This window comes from Dama dama, chromosome 5, assembly GCF_033118175.1.
Source record: "Dama dama isolate Ldn47 chromosome 5, ASM3311817v1, whole genome shotgun sequence".
NCBI classification, from domain to species: Eukaryota; Metazoa; Chordata; class Mammalia; order Artiodactyla; family Cervidae; genus Dama; species Dama dama.
Genome location: NC_083685.1, coordinates 103,074,779 through 103,101,452, shown reverse-complemented (window position 1 = coordinate 103,101,452; position 26,674 = coordinate 103,074,779). Strand labels below are relative to the sequence as shown.

Here is a 26,674-nt window from a genome sequence, read left to right as displayed (position 1 = left end):
ATTAAAAAAAAAAGATTCTTAACTGAAAAAAAGTGAATTTTAAAAACTTAGCAGAGCCATGTGTGCTCCCTTTCTACACAGTAGGCCTATAGTAGCAATTTTCTCCCTTCTTCCTGCCCACCCTCCCTCTCACTCACACACACACACTCACACACCACTGACGTTCACAGTTCAGACATATCACTGAAGATGGTTAAGTGGCCAACCAGCCTTTACTACAATACTGAGACATACAAAGAAATGCTGCAGAAATAATGATGCAATCACAACAAAGGAAGATGCCAACTGCTCAGCCATTTTGTTGTAATGTCTGAACACATTCACTCTGTGTGCCCACCCAACTAAACAGCTACAAATGGCCATTCCTATCAAAAGTTTTCAGGCTTTCCAAGGGTTAATACTGATGTATAGAAGTCTGGGGAATGACCTAGAACTTTTGTTGCTTTGATCACTCTCAATAAAGAGCAACTAAGCCTGTCTGCCCCACAGCGCACGTAACAACTCTTCAGTCAAAGGTACCTCCTCATTCCAGCTCCATACTGAGCAGGGACTACAGTAGACTGAAGGCCTCCACCCAAAACCTGCCACCCTGCCAATACACACATGCACACTCGCACAGCCTACTCATCTCCAGTACAAGGTGAAGATATGAGCAATACTGCAAAGCATATGAATTTCAGATTAAGGCACTGATTCTCTTTAGGCTGTAAGAAATCTAGAATGATCACAGTTCATAAGACCAGAGGGCCCTCAATGTATTAAACAATGACTAAGTAACTGTGAGAAATCAGTAGTTCTAACCAAGAATGCACTTAAATATACCCGGATAGTTGTTCCAAAACACCATGGAACAGAGATTAACTAAAACATAACATGTATATTCCTGAAAAATCTGATATTCTGTAACCTAATATAGCTAAATTAAGGCTTCTGGGGAAAACAGGATTATAGCTATTACTTAAAACCTGTAAACTTTGTAAGCAGAGTATTAACAAAACAACAACAATTCTAATAAAATAATACTGTCAAAGCTCCAATACCATTTGCATTCAGACTACAGGCAATCCTTTGATATCTGTAAACCCTGCAGTTTATACGTCCTCTGTTAATCCTTCAGGTCATTTGCTTCCAGTCCAAAATAGCACACTTCATCATAATGTTAATAAAAATCTGATTTGTGGTATAATGACTTTGCTGTTGTTTAGTCACTAAGTCATATCTGACACTTTGCGACCCCATGGACTGTAGCCCACCAGGCTCCTCTGTCCATGGGATTCTCCAGGCAAGAATACAGGAGTAGGTTGCCATTTCCTTCTCCAGGAGATATTCCTGGCCCAGGGATCGAACTCATGTCTCCTGCATTGGCAGGCAGATTAACCTTTAAAAACATAAAAGGACAGGAAAAAAGGTCTCACAGTTTCTTTTCAACATTCCAATCTTCATTAGTTAGTTTAACACTGAAAAGCAGAGCAGTTATTGAATTAACTAAGCTAGCTACTACCTGCACTAAATGAAAACTACTGATAAATGCAGACTTTTCAAATCTTTTTAAGGTCTTCATCTATCTAGCAGGCTAATTCTTAATTATGAAAGCTTGATCTTGAGAGCTCTAAAACATTCATGCAAGGAATGATCATTCACCATGGATTTCCACGGTACATTAACATCATTCTCTTACATATGCATATGAGATCATTTGTGTTACAGAACACATAGAATACCACAACAGATTACATTTCGACTCAGCAGATTTTGAAAATGCTCCTCAGGTGATCTGTCTGACCTGTGCCCTAACAACTACTATTACAGATCAATATTTCCCACTGACTTCATCTCTAGTTAAATATTTAACAAAAAACAAATTCCTGTTTACAGTGCCTATCATCAGACAGTCACTAGGCAGAAAGGTAAACAAAAAAGGCTTGCCATCAAGGAGCTTATAATTTTGTGGGGGGACATTCTGTTAGCTATTTGGGGGGGGAGTTAAATTTCTATTCCACATATCACAACAAAAGCCAAATAATAATATTTATATGAGATTTATTAGCAAACCACAAGTAGCCTCAAACAAAAGGTATTCGTATTATACTGAGTACAGGAAAGTCAACAGCAAAAGACATTAAAAAAAGATTGATGAATCAAAATAAAGAACAATTTTCTCTTTATCAAAATAGGAATAAATTTACAAAGCAAACAGGAAAAATCATTTACAAAACGTGAACTCTAACATAAAATAAAAAACACATCAACAGAAAACTAGGCAACAGATATGAAAAGCAATTCATAAAACAGGAAAAAAGGAAAAACAAATGAAAAAATGTTAAATTTTAATAACAAGCAAACAAATGCAAGTTAAAAATTTATCAAACTAACAATGATCTTTTTTTTTTTACATTTTTTTTTTTTTTATTAGTTGGAGGCTAATTACTTCACTAACAATGATCTTTTTAAAGACAGTAAATATGTGGTTTCAGTATGGACACACAGCAACTGGGCGCCCTTACATCATGCTATCAGCAGTAAAAACTAGTTTTCCACCTTTTCAGGGCAAACTGGACATACCCAGGAAAACCTTGAAATACACTAACAGGAATTTACCTTAAGGAAGTAAATAAGAATGTAAACCAAAAAAATGAACCTAGGGAATTCCCTGGTGGTCCAGTGGTTAGGCCTCCACACTTTCTCTGCTGAGGGTACAGATTTGATTTCCTGGTTGGGAAACTAAGATCCCACAAGCCACACACAAAAAAGAAACAAACAAACAAAAAGTCAAGCTAAGAAAATTATGTCATTATTCTAATGAACAAGCAGGTAACCTACACGTGTGACAAGTAAGTTATTTTATATCCATACATGGAATATGACCGAAAATACAACTGTAAACTTAATGACACAAAATGAACCTCAGAACGTATTTAAGCAAAAATAAAGTCATACACAATGCACAAAGTAAGCACAATAAAATATGCACAATTATTAACGACAAATTGGTGAGACAAACTTTTCCTTCAAGCTTATCAAATTTCATTCTTCTCTAAGTGAAGAAAAAAACTAACAAATGCTAACCCTTTCAAAATCCCGACTTCTGAAAAAAAAAGGAAAGTCATGACTTACAGCTTAGTGGGGAAAGAAGCAGGACTAGGAATCAGAGGTCATGCATGGGTTTTCATTTCAACTCAGGAAACACTGTCTAGGTCACTTAGTTTTTCTTAACATCCGTATTCTCTACTATAAAATGGAAATCAGCTGTACTCTAATATAAATGGATGAAGTTTTAAGCTCTCTGCCAAAAAAAATCTATAGCTATAAATTACATTTGTGTTCATTTATTCAACCTTGCAAGAAGACCTTTATTCACCTCTTTCTTTCCTTCTTTTTTAAAGGCTGCAAACATTCCTTATAAACCCACAGACTATAATACAGATATTTCACATGGTGAAGTGGGTCTCAATATTCCTAGGAGCTTAGTTCATTTCTAGCTCATCACAAAGAGCTTTACCCACCCAACTCACTATTTTTAAAATTTCAAATTTACATCAGAGTTGAGAGACTAGCGTAACGGATTCAATTACCCTTCATCTAGCTTCACCAATTGTAACATTTTGCTATATTTGCTTTATCTCTCTGTATACATATACATACACCTACCTTTTTTTTTTTCCAGTTGATCTATTTGAGAATAAAGTGCAAACGTATTTACTGTCTTTTATTTAAATCACTGTTCACTCCATAAAAACTCAAAGAAAATGTGTGGGTATTTAGTTATCTGATATCAGGGTGGAAAGGGCCACTAGCCCTAAAGATAAACTTTTTTGGAAAAAGATTTAAGAACAAAAAAGCAAAGACAAAGAGATATTAATATATGATAGTAAAAGGGTTAATACTCTCTGTTAAAAAAGTATTTTACAGAATTAGTTTATTCTTTCTAAAACAAATATTTATTCTATACCTACTAAGTGCCAGGTAATTCCTGATCTGAAGATCTAATGACAAGCAAAATAGTTAAATATGATAAATTGAGGAACAAAATAAAAGTATAATACAGAAACATGCACGTCACCAAAGCAAGGCAAGTAACAATAAACAAAAAAGGAAAAGAGGCATGATCTTAATAGAACCTTCTCATAAACCCAAAACACATATTGTTTGAAATATCACGAGATCATTGGAAGGACTGATGTTGAAGCTAAAACTCCAATACTTTGGCCACCTGATGCGAGGAGCTGACTCACTTGAAAAGACCCTGATGCTGGGAAAGATTGAGGGCAGGAGGACAAGGGGACAACAGAGGATGAGATGGTGGAATGGCATCACCAACTTAATGGACATGGGTTTGGGTGGACTCCGGGAGTTGGTGATGAACAGGGAGGCCTGGCATGCTGCGGTCCATGGGGTCGCAAAGAGTCGGACACGACTGAGCGACTGAACTGAACTGAACTGATTGCTGTTGTTTAGCCACTCAGTTGTGTCCAACTCTTTTGCAACCTCATGAACTATAGCCCATGAGGCTCCTCTGCCCATAACATTTCCCAGGCAAGAATCCTGGAGTGGGTTGCCATTTCCTTTAGCAGGGGATCTTTTCCCAACCAAGAGATTGAACTGGCGTCTCCTGTATTAGAAGGATTCTTTACCACTGAGCTATTGTTTGGAAGCCCATCATGAGATTATAGCTCATATTAAAAGTAGTTATTACTAAGAGAATAAAAATTTTTCTTCACAAAAGTTATAAGCATAGTTAAACCTTACCTAAAATATGTCTTCTCCCATGTAATAAGTTAATAAACTGCAACTGAATTTAAGGGAATTATTTAAAATTCAATTTAAATTTAACAGAACTGTGGTAATCTTGAGTAGCTCTGACTACATTTTACAGCCCAGCAAGCCAGTACAAAATGCTTGAGAGTCATTCAATAGCAACTTTTCTTTACAGCAGTCCTCAGATTGTTCCTCATTTACCAAAAAGTCAAAAGTACTGACTTTAAAGTCCGCAGTATTAAGTCTGTGGCTTTTTAGTTTTGTTTAAACAAAATTTTTACTTTCCCACAGCACTAACCTTTGGTGAATGGAATAACTGGTCTTTCTTTTAGGCACTGTGCCTGAATGTGGCTAAATACACATTTCAGACCGACAATTCCACAGGGTAAGAAAACAAATATTTACCTTCTTAGCATCTGCAGAAGACCTCAACCCTTCTGGCAGCGTGTGCACTAAAGGTAAGACCGCAGCGCTGACCCGCTGGAAATGGGAATCAGAAAGCTGCTCCAGACGTGGTCTCTTGGAATCCAGTGAATCATGATCCCCTGGGGAAGGGCCTGGGTGAAACTGCTCATATCCAGTTCTTCTTTCTTGAGGCCTGACACACACAGAGAAAAGAATCACTTGGTTTAAGTAATGTACAATATCCTGCTAATATCCCTGGTTGGACTTAGAATGAATGAGCAGCTACACTTACTTTCAAAGTGAAACCACCCCCACCCCAGGAGAACACATACCTCACTATTAAGTCCTATTAAAGTTTTGATTCTAAAAGAAAAGTTTCCTGCTTTTCTACCAGAAGGGGAGGTGGGAGTAGAGGTGGTAACGTAGCGAAAGATGCAACAGAAGATTCAATTTGCAGAAAATTTAAAAGATGCTAAAGAATATCCATAAAATAAATATTTTTAAACCCAAGCCATAACAACTGAATTAATATAATCTAGACTAGAAGAGCCACCCTTTTCAACCAATAGTAAAAGCAAGCAGGAAAAAAAAAAACTTTCAGCAACTGCCACATGGAAAGATAAATGCCTTGAGTTGTGAGGTATTATCAAGACTTAAAAACAAGTCTCTTGAGTGGGAATGCAATATTGCTTTGAACACATAATTCTGACCCCAAAAACATGCATTCTGTCTAATTTCCCCAAGTACCTAAGTATCTTGAAGGTCTGGAATCTGGTTTCAATTTCCTTACATGATATACTGTACAGAGTATTTACAAAGTATTTCCAGACGTGACATTTTACTTGTGGTCAAGGTTTAAATGAACATCTCACAAAACAACCTTTCATTCTGAAGTTAATCATGGGGTTTTGTTTTTAGTATAGGTGATAAAACATACTCTGAGGTTGATAATTTTATAATACTTCAAAAATTTGAAATCTCATTCAAGACATAAGATCCCATTGTCTCCTTAAAATTCACAATGATATTACAAAAAATACTGCAATACAAAGTTTCAGGAATAAGACAAGGATGACAGTTTTAGTCATTTGTATTCAATATCATATTGGGAGTTCTTATCAGAATATTAGGCAAGAAAAAGAAGCATCCAAATTGAAAAGGAAAAAGTAAAGTATTTCTATTCACAAATGACATGATCTCATATGTGGAAAACTCTCAAGAAATCACAAAAAATGTTACAGCTAATAAATGAATGGGGTGAAATTATGAGATTAAAAAAAACAACATGTAAAAATCAGCTGTATTTCTATACATTGACAATGAATAATCTGGAAATGAAATTAAGAAAACAATTCCAAAAAAAAAAATTTCATTTATAATAGCATCCAAAAGAATAAAGCAGGAATGAATTAGACCACGGAGGCCCAAGACTTACACACTGAAAAATCACAAAACATTGCTAAAAGAAATTAAGGAAAATTTAAATAGTAAGACATCCCATTTTCATGCACTGAAAGACAATATTGTTAAGATAACAATACTACACAAAGCTAAGTACACATTCAACATAATTTCCAGCAAAATCCTAACAGAGTTTTTTTGAAACATTAAAAAAAAAAAAAAAAAAACCATCATAAAATTCATGGAGATGGGAATTCCCTAGTGGTCCAGTCATTGACTCTGTTTTCACTGTCATGGGCCTGGGTTGGATTCCTGGTCAGGGAACTACGATCCCACAAGACAGGTGGTACAGGAAAAAAAAATTCATGTGGAATCTCAAGGGACTGCAAACAGTCAAAACAATTGTAGAAAAAATATATAAAGTTGGAGAACTCACACTTTGCAATTTCAAAACTCACTACAAATATACAATAATCAAGGGCATGGTACAGCCAGAAGGGCAGACCTACAGACCAACAGAATACAACTAAGAGCCTAGAAATAAACTCTCACATCTCAGTCAGCCTCACCAAGGCTGTTGAGACCCTCCCACAGGGCAAGGACAATCTCTGCAACAAACGGTCCTGAAGAACGGAATTCCCACACACACAACAATGAAGTTGGACACATATGGATTAAAATTCCAGAACTTAAAAACTCTTAGAAACAAAATATAGGGAAAAATCTCCTGACCTTGGACTTGGTAGTGAATTCCTGGATATCACACCAAAGGCAAGGCAACAAAAGAAAAATGTAGATGATTGGACTTCATCAAAATAAAAAACTTTAGTACATCAAAGAACACTACCATGAAAATGAAAAGACAAACCACAGAATGGGAGGAGATATATGAAAATCATGCATTTGATAAGGCTGCAGTATCCTGCCTGATGCCCACATTCTTTCTCCCCAGCTCGCTCTCTGACACATTCTCTCTGCTTCAGTCTACCCACCCCAAATCCACCCTCCACAGAGCAGCCAGGGGCAATCAGATAAAGGCCATGCCCCTGGACACAGCACTGAGAACCAGGGCTGCTGCTGGCCTGCTTGAAGACTTTGTGTGGAACTTCTATAAGCAAATGCAACCCTCTGGGGCCCCTAGCTATGTCCCCGCAACTGGGCACCCCTGTTAGGGACACAATCCACAAAAGCTAACTAACTTCCAAGGATCACATTTTACCTCCAGCCACTCTGCCTGAGAGATTGACCAAAGCCAGAGGGTGAGGTGTACCCACAGCTGGAGGAGAACTCCAGGAAGCCAGGGCACAGGACAATTAAGAAAAACAGAGTATTGAAAACTCTCACTCCATCAAGAAATCAAACTATTCCCCATTTCAGCTTGCCAATTCTTTTTACAACAAAACTACTCATGCATAAATAAATACATAATTTACCATTTAAAATTTCAGAAAAAAATTTAAATGAACTATGAAAATCTTGGTGAAAACAAATACAATTTTATATTGGGAGCTAAGCATGTAATGTGCATCTTTAACAAAGTATTTGCCTTTTAAAAACTAATACTGTATGATGGCGTGGCCACTTTGTACACAGTCTGGTAGTTTCCCAAATAGCAAACAAAAGGGACCAGCACTTAATCCAGCAGCCCCACTCCCAGTATGTGACCAAGAAAAGGGGCATGTGGGGCTTCCCAGGTGGCGCTAGTGATAAAGAACCTGCCTGCCACTGCAGGAGATGATGGAGACAGGGGTTTGATCCCTGGGTGGGGAAGATCCCCTATCCACCCCAGGATTCTTGCCTGGAGAATCCCATGGACAGAGGAGGCTGGCGGGCTACAGTCCATGGGGTCCCAAAGAGTCAGACACGACTAAAGCATGCAGGCGGAGTATAAAGGGGTATATACACAGCCACAGAAAAATCTGTGCTTGGATGTTCACAGTAATATTATTCACAAAAGTCACAAAGTGCAAACAACTCTAATAGCTATCAATTGATGAATAGAAAAATAAAATGTAGTACTTCCAAAACAACCAAAAAAATAAAAATCCCACCAGATTTCACACTAAAATACCTGTGCAGACTCTTAAATTTAAAATTTCCTACATTTTACTGACTTTCATCATCTCTTAGTACCATCTTTAAATAGTTTTAAAGCAAATTTATCAAATGGATTTTTTATTGTAATAAACCTTTATTTAGGGGTAATATAAAGTTGTTATTTAAAATACTGGCCCATGAAGATCAATCAGAATTTATTGTGTTTATTCCCAGCTGAGGGAGACTCTTGTCCAAAACAAAAATAATTTCACCTAAATTTAAAAATGTATAAATATGAGTTGACCTCTTTTGTTGCTCAAGGGAAAACCAATTATCTGAATTTCAGAGAATCTTTTATAGTATCTGAAACTACCTCAGTTGTTCTGTACCTACTTAATTAAACATTCAAATACTCTAGATGTTGTGTGTTAGTCGCTCAGTCGTGTCCGACTCTTTGCGACCCCACAGACTGTAGCCCACCAGCTTCTCTGTCCACGGGATTCTCTAGGTAAGAATACTGGAGTGGACTGCCATTCCCTTCTGGGCTAATTTTTCCAATGACATCTAGAAAACATGATGAATGATAGTCACACAGAAATAACTCTTTTTGTGAGTGCTGTGTTTATAAAATAATAAACACTGGCTAACAAAAAAATTCCAGGAATATATTAACAGAACTAAGTAGCAAATCATCCCAAATCCCACCACATAGCAACAGCTGTAATCAGGGGTGAGTTTCATTACCAGACATCATTTATTTCTACATACGGATGTATGGACATACAGGCAAAAATAAAACAGAAGAATCACATAGAGTATTTTTTAAATACAGAATATTAAAAAAAAAAAAGAATATTTGGTTTATTTTTATACAGATACATATATGAGAAAAAAATGAAATAAGGCTTAAAAATGGAAGGAATTACTACATTCCAGTTAAACACTCCTTTACTCCAAGAAATCAGTTCCTTAAAAATTCTTTCAGAAGGGTGAAAGTGAAAAGGGTAAGGAAAATAATTATGAAAAGCACTGAGAAGAAGAATTTTTTTTTAACCTATATTCCTTTTCAGAAGTCATCAAATCACTCCAGGCACACTTTTCAAATGCATAGCTTTAAACATTCTCCCAATACTTATTGTATCTCTGATTTGGGACACTTACATTATTTTACTTCATCAAGATTTAGTACTAACATCCGCTGAGGAACCATGATTCCAAGATTCCTTGAGATGTCTCATACGCACCCTCCACTTGAATAGGTTTATGGCTAGTGTAATCCTTTGACCATGGCTTCCATTCCTTATTCAACTGGATTGCATCTCTGAGAAATTCTTCAAGAAGCTTTAAATACTCAGTGTTTTCATGTCTAAAAATGCCTGCCTATTGCTTTTAAACATGTCTGATATAATATTTTTGGATCTCAATTTCTTCTCCTCGGAACTTTGTAGCTATTGCTATCAGATTCTTTTCTCTTATTGCGGACTTGTTCTGCTTGCTAGATTCCTGATTCTTTTACTTACCCTTAAACTTTAATAATAACTCAACCAGGATCTGTCTCAGTATTGATCATCCTGTGTAAATTTCTCCTGGAGCAAGATATGTCCTATCAACCTACAGCTTTCTTCCCTCATGTTAAAGGGGAAAAAAGGTGTTTTGTTTTGTTTTTAATTATGAGTATCATTTCCTTTCCCTTACTAGGTTCTCCACCTAGGAAACACATGTTCTTATGACATGCTGGATGATTTCCATTTGCCCTCCGTATTTATCCACCTCTTTCTAATTGCTTTGATCTCTCTGTCCCTTTCTTCTGCCTTCACTCTGATCATCTCCAGACCTTTCTTCCAGAACAAAGGTCTGACTTTCAGCCACATCTATCTTATCCCTTGTTCCTTCTCACTTTATATACAGAATTTAAAATGTGGCCTTGGGGGCAAAGGAATGTCCAATCTTTCGCTTTATCTGATACAGCTGTTTTATTTTGTTTTTAAACACTTCATTATAAATTTTAAGTTAAGTGCACAGCATTCATGGGGCATGTTGTTTTTCGTCTTCTTTACACACAGGGGTCTTTGTTTTTGGAACAGTGCATTGCTTGAGTCTTCCTTTCCAGGAGTATGCTTTCCTGGTTCATGGCATCCTTTACCCTCCTGCTCAGGCAGACTATGAGCAGCCTTACAATAGATTCGCTCTGTGGTGCAGAACGGCGGGGTAGGGGTGGCGGGCAGGTTTCCTTGCCCATCCCTACCTTGCCTAGTATGTGTTTATCTACAGATGAAGGACTGGATATGGCTTTCTATGTAATTCTCTACAGCCTGAGGAAACAAGAGAAATGGGACGAGTCAGGGGAAAACTCAACTGGAGCTGTAGTCCTTAGCCTTGGCTCCACCAGTCACCCATGTAAACCAGTTCTGAGGGTTCTGGCTCAGCACTTTGCAAAGTGGCACCTATAACTGTCCTTACCACGGGACGGCATAATGAGGATTCCTAAGTCAACCGTTCACCACTTCCACTTGCATTTTCCCAAATCAGGGGCAATCATGAGAAATCTTAGGACTGTACTAACCTTTCTTTCTTCAACACTGCTTCTTTGACAGTAGAAGCAGGAATTAGGAGGCCAAGTTGAGAAAGATTCTTCTCATTCCTTCCTTGAATGCCACTCTTCCAAGTTTATGGCAGTGGCTGTATCCTTTCCTTCTTTATGTGCAGGGTGCATTTTTAGCCCTTTCTTAAACTAACTTCATATATTTGCTAGACAGCAGAGGAGAGTGATGTGATTTCTCTCCATAATCTTCACCAAGAAATGTATTTTACAATGATTTTAAACATGGTTGAATAGTTTCAAACTTTTTATCATCTTAAAATCTAAACAATAAACATACTTTTTAAAATAGGAAATCAGGTTCTTTATAAAACTGCTAAAACAAGGACTCAAGAAAGGTGATTTACTAAAGGCAGTTATTATATTTCAAAATACTTTAGATTAAGAGTGAGAATGGGAAAAAAAAGACGGGGCAAGGAGGCGCGGAATTGAGTAAAAGACCGCAGAAACAGTAAGGACACTGGAGAGAATGAGTATCTGATATGGACGAGACCAACATTAGCTGACAAAATACCCACTATCCTTTGCAGACAATGCCTTGTTATCCTAATTTTTACAGGTAGAAAATGAAGGTCTGAGGAGTCTAAATCACTGACTGGCAACCCTGGCTGTGAATAAGAAAGATGTGGGCCTAATCCCAGAGACTAATTTAATTATTCTGAGATGAGATGGGGTATCAAGCTCTTAAATCTCCCCAGGTGCTCCTAATATGTAGGGTGAATTGAGAACACCAACTTACACAATGTGACCAAGGCCCCAAGAGCTGACCAGGATTCAAATCTAGGTCTATCGGACTGCCCTCTGCACAGCATTGACTCTGAACTCCAGAAACAAGGTTTTAAGAGTTTATAAACTATTATGGACAACTACTCCAAAAGGTCAACAAATATAAAAGCGCTCAAAATACAACTGTAAATGACTGATCACAGCTTGGTTAGTAAGACTATTAAGACTAAATATAACACTGAATTGAAAGTAATAAGATAAATGACACACGTGTGGTTTCCACATACTCCCCAAGTTCAGTCCTGGGTGGAAACACAAAAGAGAACCTGTTACCTGTCAGAACCCGGGTGAAACTCTGAAAGTAGGGAAGGCCTCCTGCGAAGCTGCTGCTGCTGCTGCTGCTGCTGCAAGAGCTGTGATGCCTGACTGACTTCAAGATGAGAAGAACGGTAATCAGGGACCGCAAATTCCTGGTAGTAAAATAGTCACATATTAATTATTAGCCAACAAGCAAAAAGCATCATGCAACCAAACCAAGGGCAAATGTACAAAGGCAACTATGGTCCAATAAGCATGCGAAGAAGCAGCAATGGTGATTTCAATGCTTCACTGACCTAATTCTCTCCCATAACCTAAAACAATCAACATTAATTGTGTATCATTCAAAAGAATTAAAAATGAAATTTCGTGTTCAACCTGTGTTTGATTTATTCTTCTAATAACGAATCACAGTAACTCCTAATCTGTACTACTTATTTAATAGGATCTCAAACCCATGTGTGCAATATGAAATCCTAGAAAGCATTCCTATCTTAAATTTAAAATGGATAAGCTGGAAGGGTCACAGACGCCATCTAGTTAAATCCATGTACAGTCACAAGTGAAGAAACAGAGGTCCAGAGGATCAGCATGCTAGCTAAGAGTAACAGTTTCCATCATTCTAGGTGGGTGTTTTTATGTTTATCTTCCTATTTTTTGAACAGACACATGTAAAGGGCAAATACAAGCAAAGAGAGCACTGAGGAATTTTCTCAGAACACAGTAGAGCACAAATACATAGAAATTACAGGAGAAAAGTTAGAAATCTCAGCTACAGTAAAAGGCTCTAACATTCAATATCCATCCACAGGTGAGAGGCAATATTCTAAGAAATAAAAAAGCAGCATTCCTCAGAAGTTAGAAAGGACTCAGTCCTCTCCTCAGGTTTCAAAGGGCCTAAGAGAAAAGTTGAACATATTTTAAACATTATACCATACAGGACATATCAGAATTTTAGAAAACTATCAGTCATAAGACAGAAAAACTTGGTTTCCTACGAAGTAAAGGATCATAATAAAAAAAGACTTCTCATCAGCAACACTGAATAGAACGAAACAGACAAATACATATTCCAAGTTCAGAGGAAAACAAATCTGGAACCAAATCACCAAGGGAGTTAGAGAATGATTTCCTGAAATATGAATTTGGGTTCCCTTAAGTGCTTGGCTGAATTCCAATCTGTAATGCATAAGGAGAGCACAGTCCTATCTTTAAAAGGCTGGACCAAGAACAACTTCCGAAGAAAGAACTATTGGAATGATAAAACAAGCAATTCCCAGAGCTCCCATAGGGCCAGTGAAAGTGAAAGTCACTCAGTCCTGTCCAACTCTTTGCAACCCCATGGACTGTAGCCTGCCAGGCTCCTCTGTCCGTGGAATTCTCCAGGCCAGAATACTGGAGTGGGTAGCCGTTCCCTTCTCCAGGAGATCTTCCCAACCCAGGGATCAAACCAAGGTCTCCTACATTGCAGGTGGATTCTTTACCAACAAGCCACCAGGGAAGCCCTACACAGGGCCAGAGCTCATTTGAATTTCCTCCAGCTAGAGACAAGAAACCTCACTGAATATACAAGACATTTAGCAGACACGCCAGAAGAGAAAAGTTCACAACTGGAGGATAGGGTTTCCCTGGTGGCTCAGTGGCAAGGAAACCATCTGCCAATATGTAGGAGACACGGGTTTGATCCCTGGTCTGGGAAGATCCCACATGCCCCAGAGTAACTGAAGCCCATGTACCACAACTATTGAGCCTGTGCTCTAGAGTCTGGGAACCACAACTACTGAGACCTCGCGCCCTAGAGCCCATGCTCCACAACCAAAGAACCTACTGCAATGAGAAGCCTGTTCACCACAACTAGAAAATAGCTCCCACTTGCCACAACTAGAGGAAAGGCCATGAAGCATCAAAGGCCCAGCACAGCCAAAAATAAACAGATAAAATTATATTTAGCTTTTTTAAAAAAAGAAAATACAGGGGGAGGGAACATTTCCCAAGCTAACACTCCTAACAGGCTGAATGCTCTCCTCTTAAGATCAGAAACCAGGCAAGAACATCCACTCTCACCTTCTACTCAACTTGGGACTGGGGCGGGGCGGGGGGGGGGGTTTCAAGCCAGTGCAATAAGTAAGAAGGAGAACAGACAACTAGTATGGAACCCGAAAAGCAAAGCTGTCTTTATTCTCAGGTTACAGTATCATCTACAGAGTTAATCCTGGGGCATTCATAAAAAAGCAGGAAGTAACAAGTAATTTTGCAGGATACAAGATTAATATACATAGCAGCAGTGAACTGAAAACTGAAATTCAAAAGCAGTACCAGTTACAATCCGTCAAAAATACTAAATATTTAGGAATAAATGTGACAAAAAAAGGTTCATGACCGGTACACTGAAAACTAAGTGACTGGATACATACACAAATTGTGGTATATCCATATCCAGCAATAAAAAGACATTACCAAGATGTGCCAAAACACAGATATATTTCAAAAATATGAGACAGAAAAGAAACCACTGACAAATGTGTTCACATGAAATTCAAGACAAAGGGAATCTGTTGTGATGGGAAGCAGATGGGTATCCTGGGAGCTGAAGTCTGTAGGAGGTTGGGGAGGGAGCCTGAGTTGGCGACAGGGAATAAGGGAACTTCCGGGGGTGGCAGAAATGCTCTCTTCATTTTTGGGGTAGTCTTATAAGTGTATGAAGCTGTCAAAATGTACATATACAATGAAATGTTATTATATATAAACTAAACCCAAAGTTGATTTAAAAACAGCAGCAGCAACAATAAGCTAGGAAATCAGTAATCAGATGAACAACACTGAGGCAGAAAGGACACACAACCAAAAGTCAACACCTAATCACGGTTAAGAACCTCAGTGGAAAAAAACAAAGAACTTTAGTGAAGAGTAGACAGTGACTTCTTCAACCAAAAAGGGCATCTACAAAAAACATGAAACTAATGACCATTTCATCTCTTCCCATCTTTTTTCAAAGCTTACACCCATGGCCCTGGCCTGCTCCAAGCTGGTAATTTCATCTCTTTTTCACAAGGTAAAACAATCACACAAACTCATCTTCCTACCATCAAATCTCCCAAAGAGGTAGAAGTTCTTTACTAGGTCACAAATAATACCAGTAGCTACATAAACACACATACAAAAAATCTAAGCTCGAGACCTGGCTCTCACTCAAGACACCAAGTCTTCCATCCAGCTTAATGCTCAACCAGAACCTGGCACATAAACATAGGTCTTAACTTAGAAACTCTAGGTCATTGACACTCTATCAACAACTCCCACCCATCAGAAGCAGAGACATGGCCAACTCCTGGAATCTGGCATATAGCCACAGTAAGAAGATAAATATAATTAATTCTTAACCTTTGAGAATGGTTCCTGCCACTAAATACACACACACACACACACACACACACACACATAATTGTGTTTGGTTTCTGATCAACAAATATATTACATAGGAAAAGTAGAGAGAAACACAGACTACATATGCAATTTGCATAATATCTATTCCTTACCTGCTGGTGACGGGTGCTGGGAAAGGTATACTGAACAGAGTGGGGAGGATACCGACTTTGTTCTGTGCTGAATGCTCCTTGGTTGGGAGGATAACCTGAACTTGACATTATCAGTAAGGATGTCCTCACCAGGTTGTGAGATCAAGTACAACAAACAATCATGCTTCTAGGAAATCACCTGTACAGGATGGGAAAAAAACAGAAGTGATAAGAACTAATGCACCAAGGGTGCTTCTAATAACTTACAACCATAGCTGCATAAACAAAACCACTATTATCAGTAAAAGCTTTCTCCCATTTATTAATACTTACTCAGCATAACAGAAGTTACAGAACTTTAAAACCAGCAATGGGTCTTTTCCTCTTTACTGAAAAGAAGGTTCTTTAACATATCACAAATAAAACCAGTAGCTACATAAAGTGAACACATAAAATCTTAGCTCAGGAGCCAGCACACAGCAGCAGCTCAGTAAATACCTTTCTTTCAATAATTATCTGAGACACAAATATTAAACATTACAAAAACAAAAATCTATGGCTGTAAAACTGTAAAAAGTCAATTATTAAAAGGATTCAGGAATAGTTATAAGGTTAAGTGTTTGTGCAGAGGAAATATTTTCTTTATTCAATAATTTGGCCCCAAAATGACAGCCTAAGAAGACACTAGGGATAGAAAAGCTTTCAAGGAAGAAAAAAGAGAGCCTATCACTTCAAGAAAACTACTGCCAATTTTTTTTAAATTAGGATTTCCAAAAAACCTGTATCTGCCACCATTAGCCTGACAGCTTCCCCACATTTAAAGACTTTTCCACCAAGATTGGTGGTGATATTAACAAGTGTTAGGGTTTTGATATTACACAATGAAATTCAAAGATCTGAGTAACTCAATGAATCAATATTTTCCAAATGCCCAATACAGAATTACAAGATTATGCATAAATAAAACATTTAAAGTCAAAACACTTTACCACAGTAAGTTGCAAGACAAACCAATAAATGTTTAATGTGACATAATATGAAAGGTTTACTGATATGGTTTCAAGTTCTACACAGTAACTAACCTTCAAAACCTTACCACTTGTCTGGTTTGGGTATGATATCAAAAAATACCCACAGGTATCTTAAAAGGCTATTAAAATACCCTTCGCTTTTCCAAATACATATCTATATGAGGCTGGCTGTTTTTCATAAGCTTCCATCAAAACAACATATCACAGGACTAAAACACAGAAGAAATGAGAATCAAGTGATCTTCTTTTCAGATACTGAAGAAGTCTGCAAAAATGTAAAACAATGTCACTCTTCTCAAACTTTGTTTTATTTTGGAAAATACATTAACATTTGGGCTTATATTATTTTTAAATAAATATCTTTTGAATTTCCCCATTTTAATAGCTAATATGGTAAATGTCAACATATATAATCCACATAAGCAAAAGCTCTTTGGAGTCGCAAGTAATCTTTACGGCTGTAAAAGGAGTCTTGAGACCAACAAGTGTGATGATCACTGGCCTAGTGAATTAGGTCATCTTCAGATTGACTAACAGAGCTACAGAGGTGGGTCATTCCAGGTCCCTGCACTCCTTCTAGAGACCCTGGCCCTGTCAAAGTGTGGCTTCAACCCAATGTTTAGGTCAAGTGAACTACTCTATGGGGCCAGGGTTGTACCAATCAGGTTCCCCTCCAGGTATCTGAACTGAGAAGGTCAGTTATTGCAAAGTGGTCAGAGTGGGAGTGAAGATGAGCCAAAGGACGCGTCAGTTAAGAGAGGAGCAGCCTAGACATGGGCCAGAACAGGATGCAGAGAGCAGGGGTGCCCCTGAGACACACCAGGAACTGCCTCTGACACTGTGCTCCAGAATCAGCTCCCAGGAGGAGGTACTGTGCTTCTTTCCTTCTCCCCGGATTCCTGTTCAACTGCCTACATAGTCTCACAGTGAGTCCTCTTTGTTTAATACAGGTGGAATAGGTTTTTACATCTTAGTATCACAAGATCTCAACTTAAGTCCCAAAATAACTACATAAACCTTGGAATACTCTAAATGTCACGTCCATCAACTGATGAGGAACTGATAGATAAAATCGGGTATATTCACAAAAGGGATTATTATTCTGCCACGAAAAAACAAAGCATGATACACGCTATAGCTTGAACAAACTGAAACACAATGCTAAGTATAAGACACCAATCATAAATGACTGTGATCCCCTTCATATGAAAGTCCATAACAGCCAAATCTATAGTGACAGAAAGTAGATTAGTGGCTGCTTAGATATACTGAGATATATATACAATAGGAAAAAATGATCACAACAGAAATATAAAACATGAAAACATGATAGAATTATGGGATTAACAAAAGAAATAAAATTAATGAAGTCATCCTGAATAATGACAAGAAAAGTAAAACAAATTGGCAAAATATTAAAAAAAAATAATAACGCCTAGTGTTGGTTTGGAGGAAAATGTACTGTTTTACAACATGTGTTGGTAAACTGGGTACAGATTGCTTTCTAAAGAATAGCAATTTGTGCAGTATCACCCCTGAAAACATGCACATTCTCTACCACAGCAACTCTGCAACTCGGCTTGTAGGAATTCATTTGGTTATTCAATAGACATATCCAAGATGAATGCTTGAGGCGGCTTTCTTAAGAAGCCGTCCTAAATATACAAGAGCTTAGAAAACTGTAAGAAGTTTAACTAATGAGGGACTTTTCCTGGTGGTTCAGTGGTTAAGAATCCTCCTTGTAATGCAGGAGAAGCAGGTTTGATCCCTAAACAGGAAACTAAGATCCTACATGCTGCAGGGCAACTAAGACCATATGCCTCAAAGAGAGAGCCCACCTGCTGCAGAGAGTGCGCCACAACCAAGACCTGACACAGTCAAAAATGAGTATTTTTTTTTAAAAGTTTAGCTAATGAAAAATTTTACTTACAACATGACACAAAAAAGTTCTTATAAATGAGAACATTTTGCTTTATAAAAGTATAATTTGTATACACCACTACCACTTGATTTCTCATGTATGTCTATCATATCTTCACAAGAATGTAAGGCTAAAGGTAGAAACGCCATGTATATATTCAGCAAACATCCACTGAGCTGTACACTCTGTATGTCAACACGGCTCTAGACGCAGGCACAGAATGGGACCAACACAGGCATCTTATTTTGAGGAGACACAGACACTAGGTAACCACAAGCACTATGATAAAGTGTTATAAATAAGACAGGATTGGAGAAGGGGAAGGGAGACATGTCTGGCAGGTAAAAAGTCAGGATGACCACATGCCCCAATTCTCTGAGACACCCAATTTACAACTACTGTCCCCATGCAGTTATTAACCATGTTCCATTTCCCTCTCAAGACTGTTCCAGTTTGGGTAACACATTATATTCTAAGATGACTTTTGAGCCCAAGCCTTGAAAAGACAAGAGCATTCAGTGGAGAGAAACTATAGAGAAACCCTAAGGCAAAGCGAGGAGGCAGAGGAAGAGTGAGGGAGAAGGTGACCAAGGCCATGGGGTTCTGCTGGTCATGTGTGTGACCGTCATGGTACAAACATTTTCTTTTGGCCTTCCCACCTTGTTTCATCTTTCTGAAGACCTTTTCTACCTCAAATTTTAAAAATATTCTTCTACATTCCCCTCTTACACTTTCTTAATTTTTAAAAATACATTCATGCTCCTTAATCATCAGAATGGGTCAGAAGACAGCAAGAGCCAGCTGATTGCTTCCTACCTGCTTCTGCGAAGGTCCAAGGCACGAAAGTTAGAAAATCTAAGAATTGGGAGGTTTTCAGGTTTACCCAACTAACACTGATTTTTTACAGATAAGGAATCTGAAAGCACAGAGAAATTAAAAATTTCTCTATATCACAATCATCAATTGCAAAAAAGGGAGAAGCTAGTGTTTCCTGTGATGCTTTCTCACAGGGAGTGAGCTCCTCTGAGGAGCTGAGATGTATGATAAGACCACCCTCAAGACAACCTGGCAGCGCTCTCCTCCTATACACCTGCACTTACCAGCAGAAGGGGAAAAACCAGCCAGGGACAGGGGAGGTTGTTCTGGTTTTGTTTTGGGGAATATATATTATATGCATGATCTCAGAGTTTCTCAAAGTACCATAGAATAGAGAGGGGAAAATCTCCTTCTCACCCCTGTCCCCAGCCTCTACTCAGTTCTCTTCCCAGAAGGCAACCAAAGTTAGTAGTTTCCGGAGTCTGCTTTACGAATGCCTACGCACACTTTGCCCCCTACATAAGTGGAACCATGGTGGATATGTAACTGTCCAATATTTTGCTCTCATTACATAAGATCTTAACACATCTTGACAATCATTTTCATGAGTTCATAAAGACCTTCATTCTTTCTATTGCTGTAATGCATTTCACTGTATGAATGTTCACAAATATTTTGTTTTACAAGTAATTCTGATCTGCACCCCTGGCTTATGAGATGTCTCTGAGCTCTCCTTCCAACTCAGACATCCGAAGTAAATAAAGCTACAAAGGGAATGGAGATGCAAAAGGAAAGATCTTAGCTCAAGGTCACCCAAACCTTTTGCCAACAATGGCTTACATGACGAGAAATCTATGCTGTATGGTGTTGTTTTGAAGTTGTTTTGTTTTAATTTCCAGCAATGGTGAGTCCTGAGTACAACAGACACTCAGATGTATGTAAAATAATTGGTCCATGTTTCCCTTTTATCATAACCAATCCTTTGTGACATCCTAGTTTTCCGATGTGGTTTCAGTGAAGTTTAACTTGTAATACTTTAAAAATAAAGTCAGTTACTATCGACCCAACACAGGTGGGTAACAGAACACCAATAAAGCTAGAGATTAGCCCTTACCGGATACAAATTTACGGGTCAAACGGGCCCCACCTCTGGTCACAAGAACTGCAGCTTGCAGCCTACTATGAGCTGGCCTCCTTCCTCAAAACTGATCCATGAGATGTACAGCAATAGTTCAGACCTTTTTGTTTTTTAACCAGCACTGTCTCCTCAAAACCTTACATGGATGCCAAATGTATAGAATACCCAAAGAAGAAATACTTGGATTCAAGGAGAACTGGGAAACTAGGTCTCTTTTCAGCCTCCTCACCCCCGTCCCGCCTCTGACCCTCACTCCAGTCCTGGCTCACCAAGACACCTTCCACAGAACACTTGACAGTGTGCAAACAACTGAAATAAAAGAATCTGGTTGAAAGTGAAGGCTAAAGGGGAAGGGAAAACCTTAAATGGCAGTTTCCAATTTTAAGCTCAGTTCCTAGCTTCAAAACTCTTTAACTCAGTTACACGCTTGATTCATGGACTGTAAAAATTCTGTGAAATGTTTAAGAAACCTGGTCAAGGTTTTATATGCAATTCCCTCACATCAATACACTTAATTGTATTTTAGGGTGAAAATAAAACTAGATATCATTGTGTAAGTGACAGAAGTGCATTTTATCTGAATTTTAGAGAGAAACTTAGAACTAGCCTCCAATATTTCGAAAACAGGTAATAAAATATAGTAAAATGAAGTCAGTTTATTTAAATTTCCTTTGAATCTTCCCATACTAATGTAATAAAGACACACACTCACAAACACAAAAATTGACTCAACAGGAAACTTATCTTGCAAAACAAGATTTCAAATGCAATCCAAAAAAAAAAATCCCTTCTCCCCAGGAACTCCTGGCTTTTGGCCTACAATCTTTGCATAACCAAAACGTACTTGGATAGGTTTTCAAGGTGGCCTCGGCTATCTTGGAAAAAGTGCTAAAAATATACCTCGCTGTGGCAGGACTGCAGACGCCTCTTCAGATGAGCAAGAACAACTTCACCAAGGGTCATAACAGAGGTGAAATTCATATTTCACCAAAGCAGATAAAGGGCCCCGTAACGTACACAATTCAAAATTTTTTTTTAAAGGATCAAATAACACTTTCTGATACAAAAGTGTGGCAGAGGAGAATGACCTCTATGACACCACAGATGCTGATACTAAACTGAGGTAAATTAGGTATCACTGATTCTCACAAAGCAGCTCAGCTCAGTCCAACTCCAAATGCGCATTAGGCAAGGAGAAGCTAAGATGGCCCCCTGCGGTACCCAACTACCTCTGAGAAAGCCCATCTGAGCCTATCTCTCCAGCCTCCAGGAGAGAAGACAGCTAGAAACCATCCCAGTGAGCTCTGTCATTGGTCTAAGATCAGACTGGTGCCCAACCGAACAAGATTTCTCCTGTAAAATAATCTAGAACATTCTTCCCTCTAGGGAAAGGGGGAAATGCCATTAACACGGTGTTTTATTTTTGGCCTCTCTGACATAATGACATCTCACCTGGAAGACAGATGAAGGGGAGCTAAAGAAAAAGACCTTTTAGTTTAGACTACCCTGTGCCCAATAAAGTAGGGCACTGAGAGGAACACGTTAATATGGGCATAATCATTTCATTAATCTTAGATTCCAGATGTTCAATAAATATTTCTCAAATGAAAACAACACCACTACTGTATCCCTACCAAGGCGAGAAGGGAGAAGGTTCCCCAGACAGTGAGCGGCAGGAGACAGCATAGGGGAGCTAAGGACTCTGCTATGTGGCTGCACTGTACTGACCTAATTCTCTAAATTGACAACATTCACTCCTGCCATGAAAATGAATATATTTCAAAGTCAAAATGGACAACTATTTGCAACCCTCTCCTCCATTAACACAAAGAACAGAGGTTTGAGGTAAGATGCTTTCATTTAACTTTAGCTGCTTGACCAGGATTAATCAAGGTGACAACTCTGAAGGAGAGTAATAAAGTGGCCACTTATCAAGTCTCTGTTGCATCGCAGGCAGAGCACTAGGAGCAGCGAGCATGCACTCACCTAAATCACAAGCTCCATGATTCTCCTGAGTGAGGCTCTGGCGAGGCTGAGGAGCTTCCCCGAGACAGTTTCCTATCTCAGGATGATCTTAAAGATCATGTTTTTTGCTGCCTCCCCTTAAGAGAGGCTGTAAAAGTTAGGAAGCAACACAAAACAGGGCTAACGAACAGACAACTTCTAAGGTAGATACTAAAAGAAAGTAGGGTAAATGAGAAACTGACTTAAATGTGCTGCTGCTGCTGCGAAGTTGCTTCAGTTGTATCCGACTCTGTGCGACCCAATAGACAGCAGCCCACCAGGCTCCCCCATCCCTGGGATTCTCCAGGCAAGAACACTGGAGTGGGCTGCCATTTCCAATGCATGAAAGTGAAAAGTGAAAGTGAAGTCACTCAGTTGTATCCGACTCTTAGCGACCCCATGGACTGCAGCCTACCAGGCTTCTCAGTCCATAGGATTTTCCAGGCAAGAGTATTGGAGTGGGTTGCCATTGCCTTCTCCGTAAATGTACTGAATTCTATACAAAAAAAAAACACCACAAACAAAAAATAAACAAAACCAGAGACCTGTGAAGGTAGCAGCCATCTCGTCTTCTCCCACATGGCTCCCCACCTAACAGTTCTTTCTTAGCTCTCAACACACCCACTCCAACAGCATGCCCACTCCAACAGCAAGTCCTACCCCCTACTCCAACAGCAAGTCATGCCCCCACCCACAGCCTCCCGAGCTTCTCCAGCCCCACTACTCCCAGTCTCATCTCCTGCTGCAGAAACTCCTAACTGGACTTCCCACTTCAACACTTTCTCCACTCAAAAAGCCAAATGTCAAAAAAAAATAAAAAGCTATATGTCTTTTAAACCATCAATCAGAACATGTCACTCTCCTGCTCAAGACTCCTTGGGGGCTGCCATGCACTACAGACAGAACCAGAACTCCTCACAGTGGCCCAGGAGCCCCCGCTGACTGGCCTCTTCCTCCCTGACTGCTCAGGAGGCTGAAACTCAAGCTTCCCTCCAGCCTCTCACTGGTGCCAGGCCCAGTCTTGCCTCAGCCCTTTGTCCTTCTGTACTCTCGGCCTGGAATGCTCTTCCTGGCTCGCAGTGGGGCCTAAGACTCCTCAAACTTAGGTCTCAGTTTCAAATGCCATCTTCTCAAAAAGGCCTATCCCAGCCATCCTCCAGTTACCCTTTTGTTCCTTTATAGGCTAATCAGAATCTGAAATGCATTCATTTGTTTTACTTCCCCCACTAGAATATAAACTCTTTGCTTGATTCCTTACTACATTTGTCGGACAAAAGAAAAGAAATATGCAAACTTACTTGAAGGAAAATTTGAAAATCTACTGAAGAACATAAGTCATCTGAATAACAGGATAACTCCTATAATAGGAAGTACACAAGGTGTCAACTTTCCTAAAATTAGCCCATGAACTCAATACTGCCAATCACTATTCATAAAAACCTCAGCAAGATTTCTTTTTGAACTTCACAGAATGATTCTAAAGTTCATCCAGAAGAATACACAGACCAGAACTGTCAAAGTCTGGGGGGAAAAAAAAGAGCAATGAACAGATGACTAACCCTATCAGTATTAAAATTATAAAACAGTAATTTAAAGAATATCATAACATATAACAAGAGACCAAGAAAAAGTTCTAAGTATATTTGGCAAATGATAAAAGGCACAAATCTAGTAAATGGGGCAAAGGCTGGGCTATTCACCAAATGGTGCCGACACAACTGGTTATTTCAGGGGAAAAAATATACACCCCTCCTATCCCCCCCAAAATATATGTCTACCTCATTTCCTATACTACAAATAAATTCCAGATGGAGCCCTAAAATTCAAAGTTTAAAAAAAAAAAAAAGGAAAAGTGAAGAGAAAAAGAAACCTTAAAAAATTAAAATCTGAGGACTTGTTTTAAAAATGCAAAAAGGTATCCAGTCAAGTCTTCCTCTCACTCACATGCCTCTGTCACTTAGCTCTCCTTCCTACAACAACCAACAATACCAGTGTCCTGGGTTTTCTTTCATAAACATTCTATGATATAAAAGCAAATATGTATCCATTAGTTTTCCTCTTTAAAACAAGCAATGGCATACTAGACTTAATACTCCTCACTTTGCTTCTTCAGTTTAATAGACCGATGAATATTTTAAATCTTAGAGTGAGGAAGGTCTAAGTAGAGCATGAAACCCAGAAGTTGTATATAGACCAATGATGAAGATACTCGTCTTGTCCCAGTCTCTACACTAAATGTCATTTACATTATCTCCATTTCATTCCACAAACAAGGAAATTAAGGCGTTCAGAAGTTAAGTGATGTGCCCAAGATCACAGAAGCAGCACAATCCCAGCTGGTTATTCCTGACTACAGCAAACTACAGATAACACTACAGAATACTACAGATAATAATACTTACTACACAATACTCCATCGGGCTATACCTGACTACAGAATACTACAGAAGGACGGCTCGGGGGTAGGGCGTATGCACAAATACGAAAAATGTAAACACCCTAATACGTAAAGAACCCTTCAATCTGAAAAACACCAATAGTCCAACCAAAAAATAATCAAGAATAAAGGGAGATAATTTCTAAAAGAAATACAACTCCCTCCACTTAAAAAGTGTTCAACAACAATAGTGATTGATAAAAGGCCAATCAGAATCATTTTTTTCCCCACTCCTTAAATTGACAAAATGTTTTAGAGTAATTTTCAGTGCTGGTCAGGGTCTAGGGCATGCCATATATTGGGACAACATCCATCCAGAGCTACATTGTTCATCTAACTGCAACTCCACTTTACAAATTTCTGCTACAAAGCTTATTTGCACAAATACACACTCACACAAATAATTCACTACAGCTTTGTTTTTCTAACAAAACAAAAGTGGCCATAAACTGATTAAACAAAGTGAAAGTGTTAGTCACTCAGTTGTGTCTGACTCCTTGTTACCCCATAGAGTGTAGCCCGCCAGGCTCCTCTGTTGGTGGAATTCCCTAGGCAAGAATACTGGAGTGGATTGCCATTCCCTTCTCCAGGGGATCTTCCCGACCCAGACACTGAACCTGGGTCTCCCACATTGCAGGCAGACTCTGTACCATCTCAACCACAAGGGAAACCCACCTGTCTTCTTTCATAAGTGGAATACTATGTAGCTATTAATGACAAAAGTAGCTCTAAAAACATCAACTAGGAACAGCAGAAGAGCAATATTAAGGTCTCATAATATAGAACATTACATACACGTGGGGAAAAAACCTGAAAGAATACACAACACTTAGCAAATTACATCTAGAAAGTGATGCTTTCATTTTCTTTATATCTTAAAATTTCCATGTTGAACTTCTGTAAAAATGATGTATTTCTTATAATAAACAGAAAAGACTTCAAAATAACATATCCTCCTTCACTCATTAAAATGGTTCTGTGTAAATAGAGTAACTTCTCCTTCCACCCCTCCCCTCTCCTGCTCAGTTTATGCCCCACCCCCATTCACACACACAGACACACTCCATTAATGGACTACACACTCCCTACTTCTGGCATATTTACACTGTGTGTATTTAGGCTGTAACTCCTAGAAAGCACAAGCTTTGGTTTCATTTCAAATACATAAAAGTCATTGTTATTCAAAGCTGAATTAAAAGAACTTAATCAAAAGTAATACAAAATTAAATTACTTTGAAGTCATGATGATTACTACTTAAAACAAAAATTTCAAAATTATATGAATCCATATGCTATTGCCAAGGGAAATGAACTGCCAAAAACAGACTACTGACTCTAAACCATGCCTGACAACAAAAATGTGAAAACAGCTTATCAGTTAAAGTATGGGAGGGAGGTGCAATCTATAATCATAAAGGTGACCATTCTAACAAGTCAAATTTTCCTAGAAAAATGTAACCTCAATTTATTCTGATTTAATTTTGGTTTATTTATGTATAATTGAGTAATCTTAACTCTTCTCTTCCTTCTATCTTGACTAATCTACTCAAAAATTTAATTTTTGACATAAA

General features: G+C 38.6%; 1 protein-coding gene across 19 annotated transcripts in view; it reads right to left on the bottom strand.

The window, feature by feature from the left end:
* The window catches only part of NCOR1 (nuclear receptor corepressor 1), a 115,291-nt gene that overhangs the window by 83,822 nt on the left and 4,795 nt on the right, over positions 1–26,674 (bottom strand). For all 19 annotated transcript variants that reach the window (XM_061143562.1, XM_061143565.1, XM_061143558.1 and 16 more), the window contains exons 2-4: positions 15,778–15,955; positions 12,257–12,393; positions 5,161–5,353 (exon numbers count right to left, since the gene is read on the bottom strand). In XM_061143562.1, coding sequence (XP_060999545.1) covers positions 5,161–5,353; positions 12,257–12,393; positions 15,778–15,885 — 438 coding nt within the window. In that variant the 5' untranslated portion in view covers positions 15,886–15,955. The remainder of the gene's footprint in view (positions 1–5,160; positions 5,354–12,256; positions 12,394–15,777; positions 15,956–26,674) is intronic.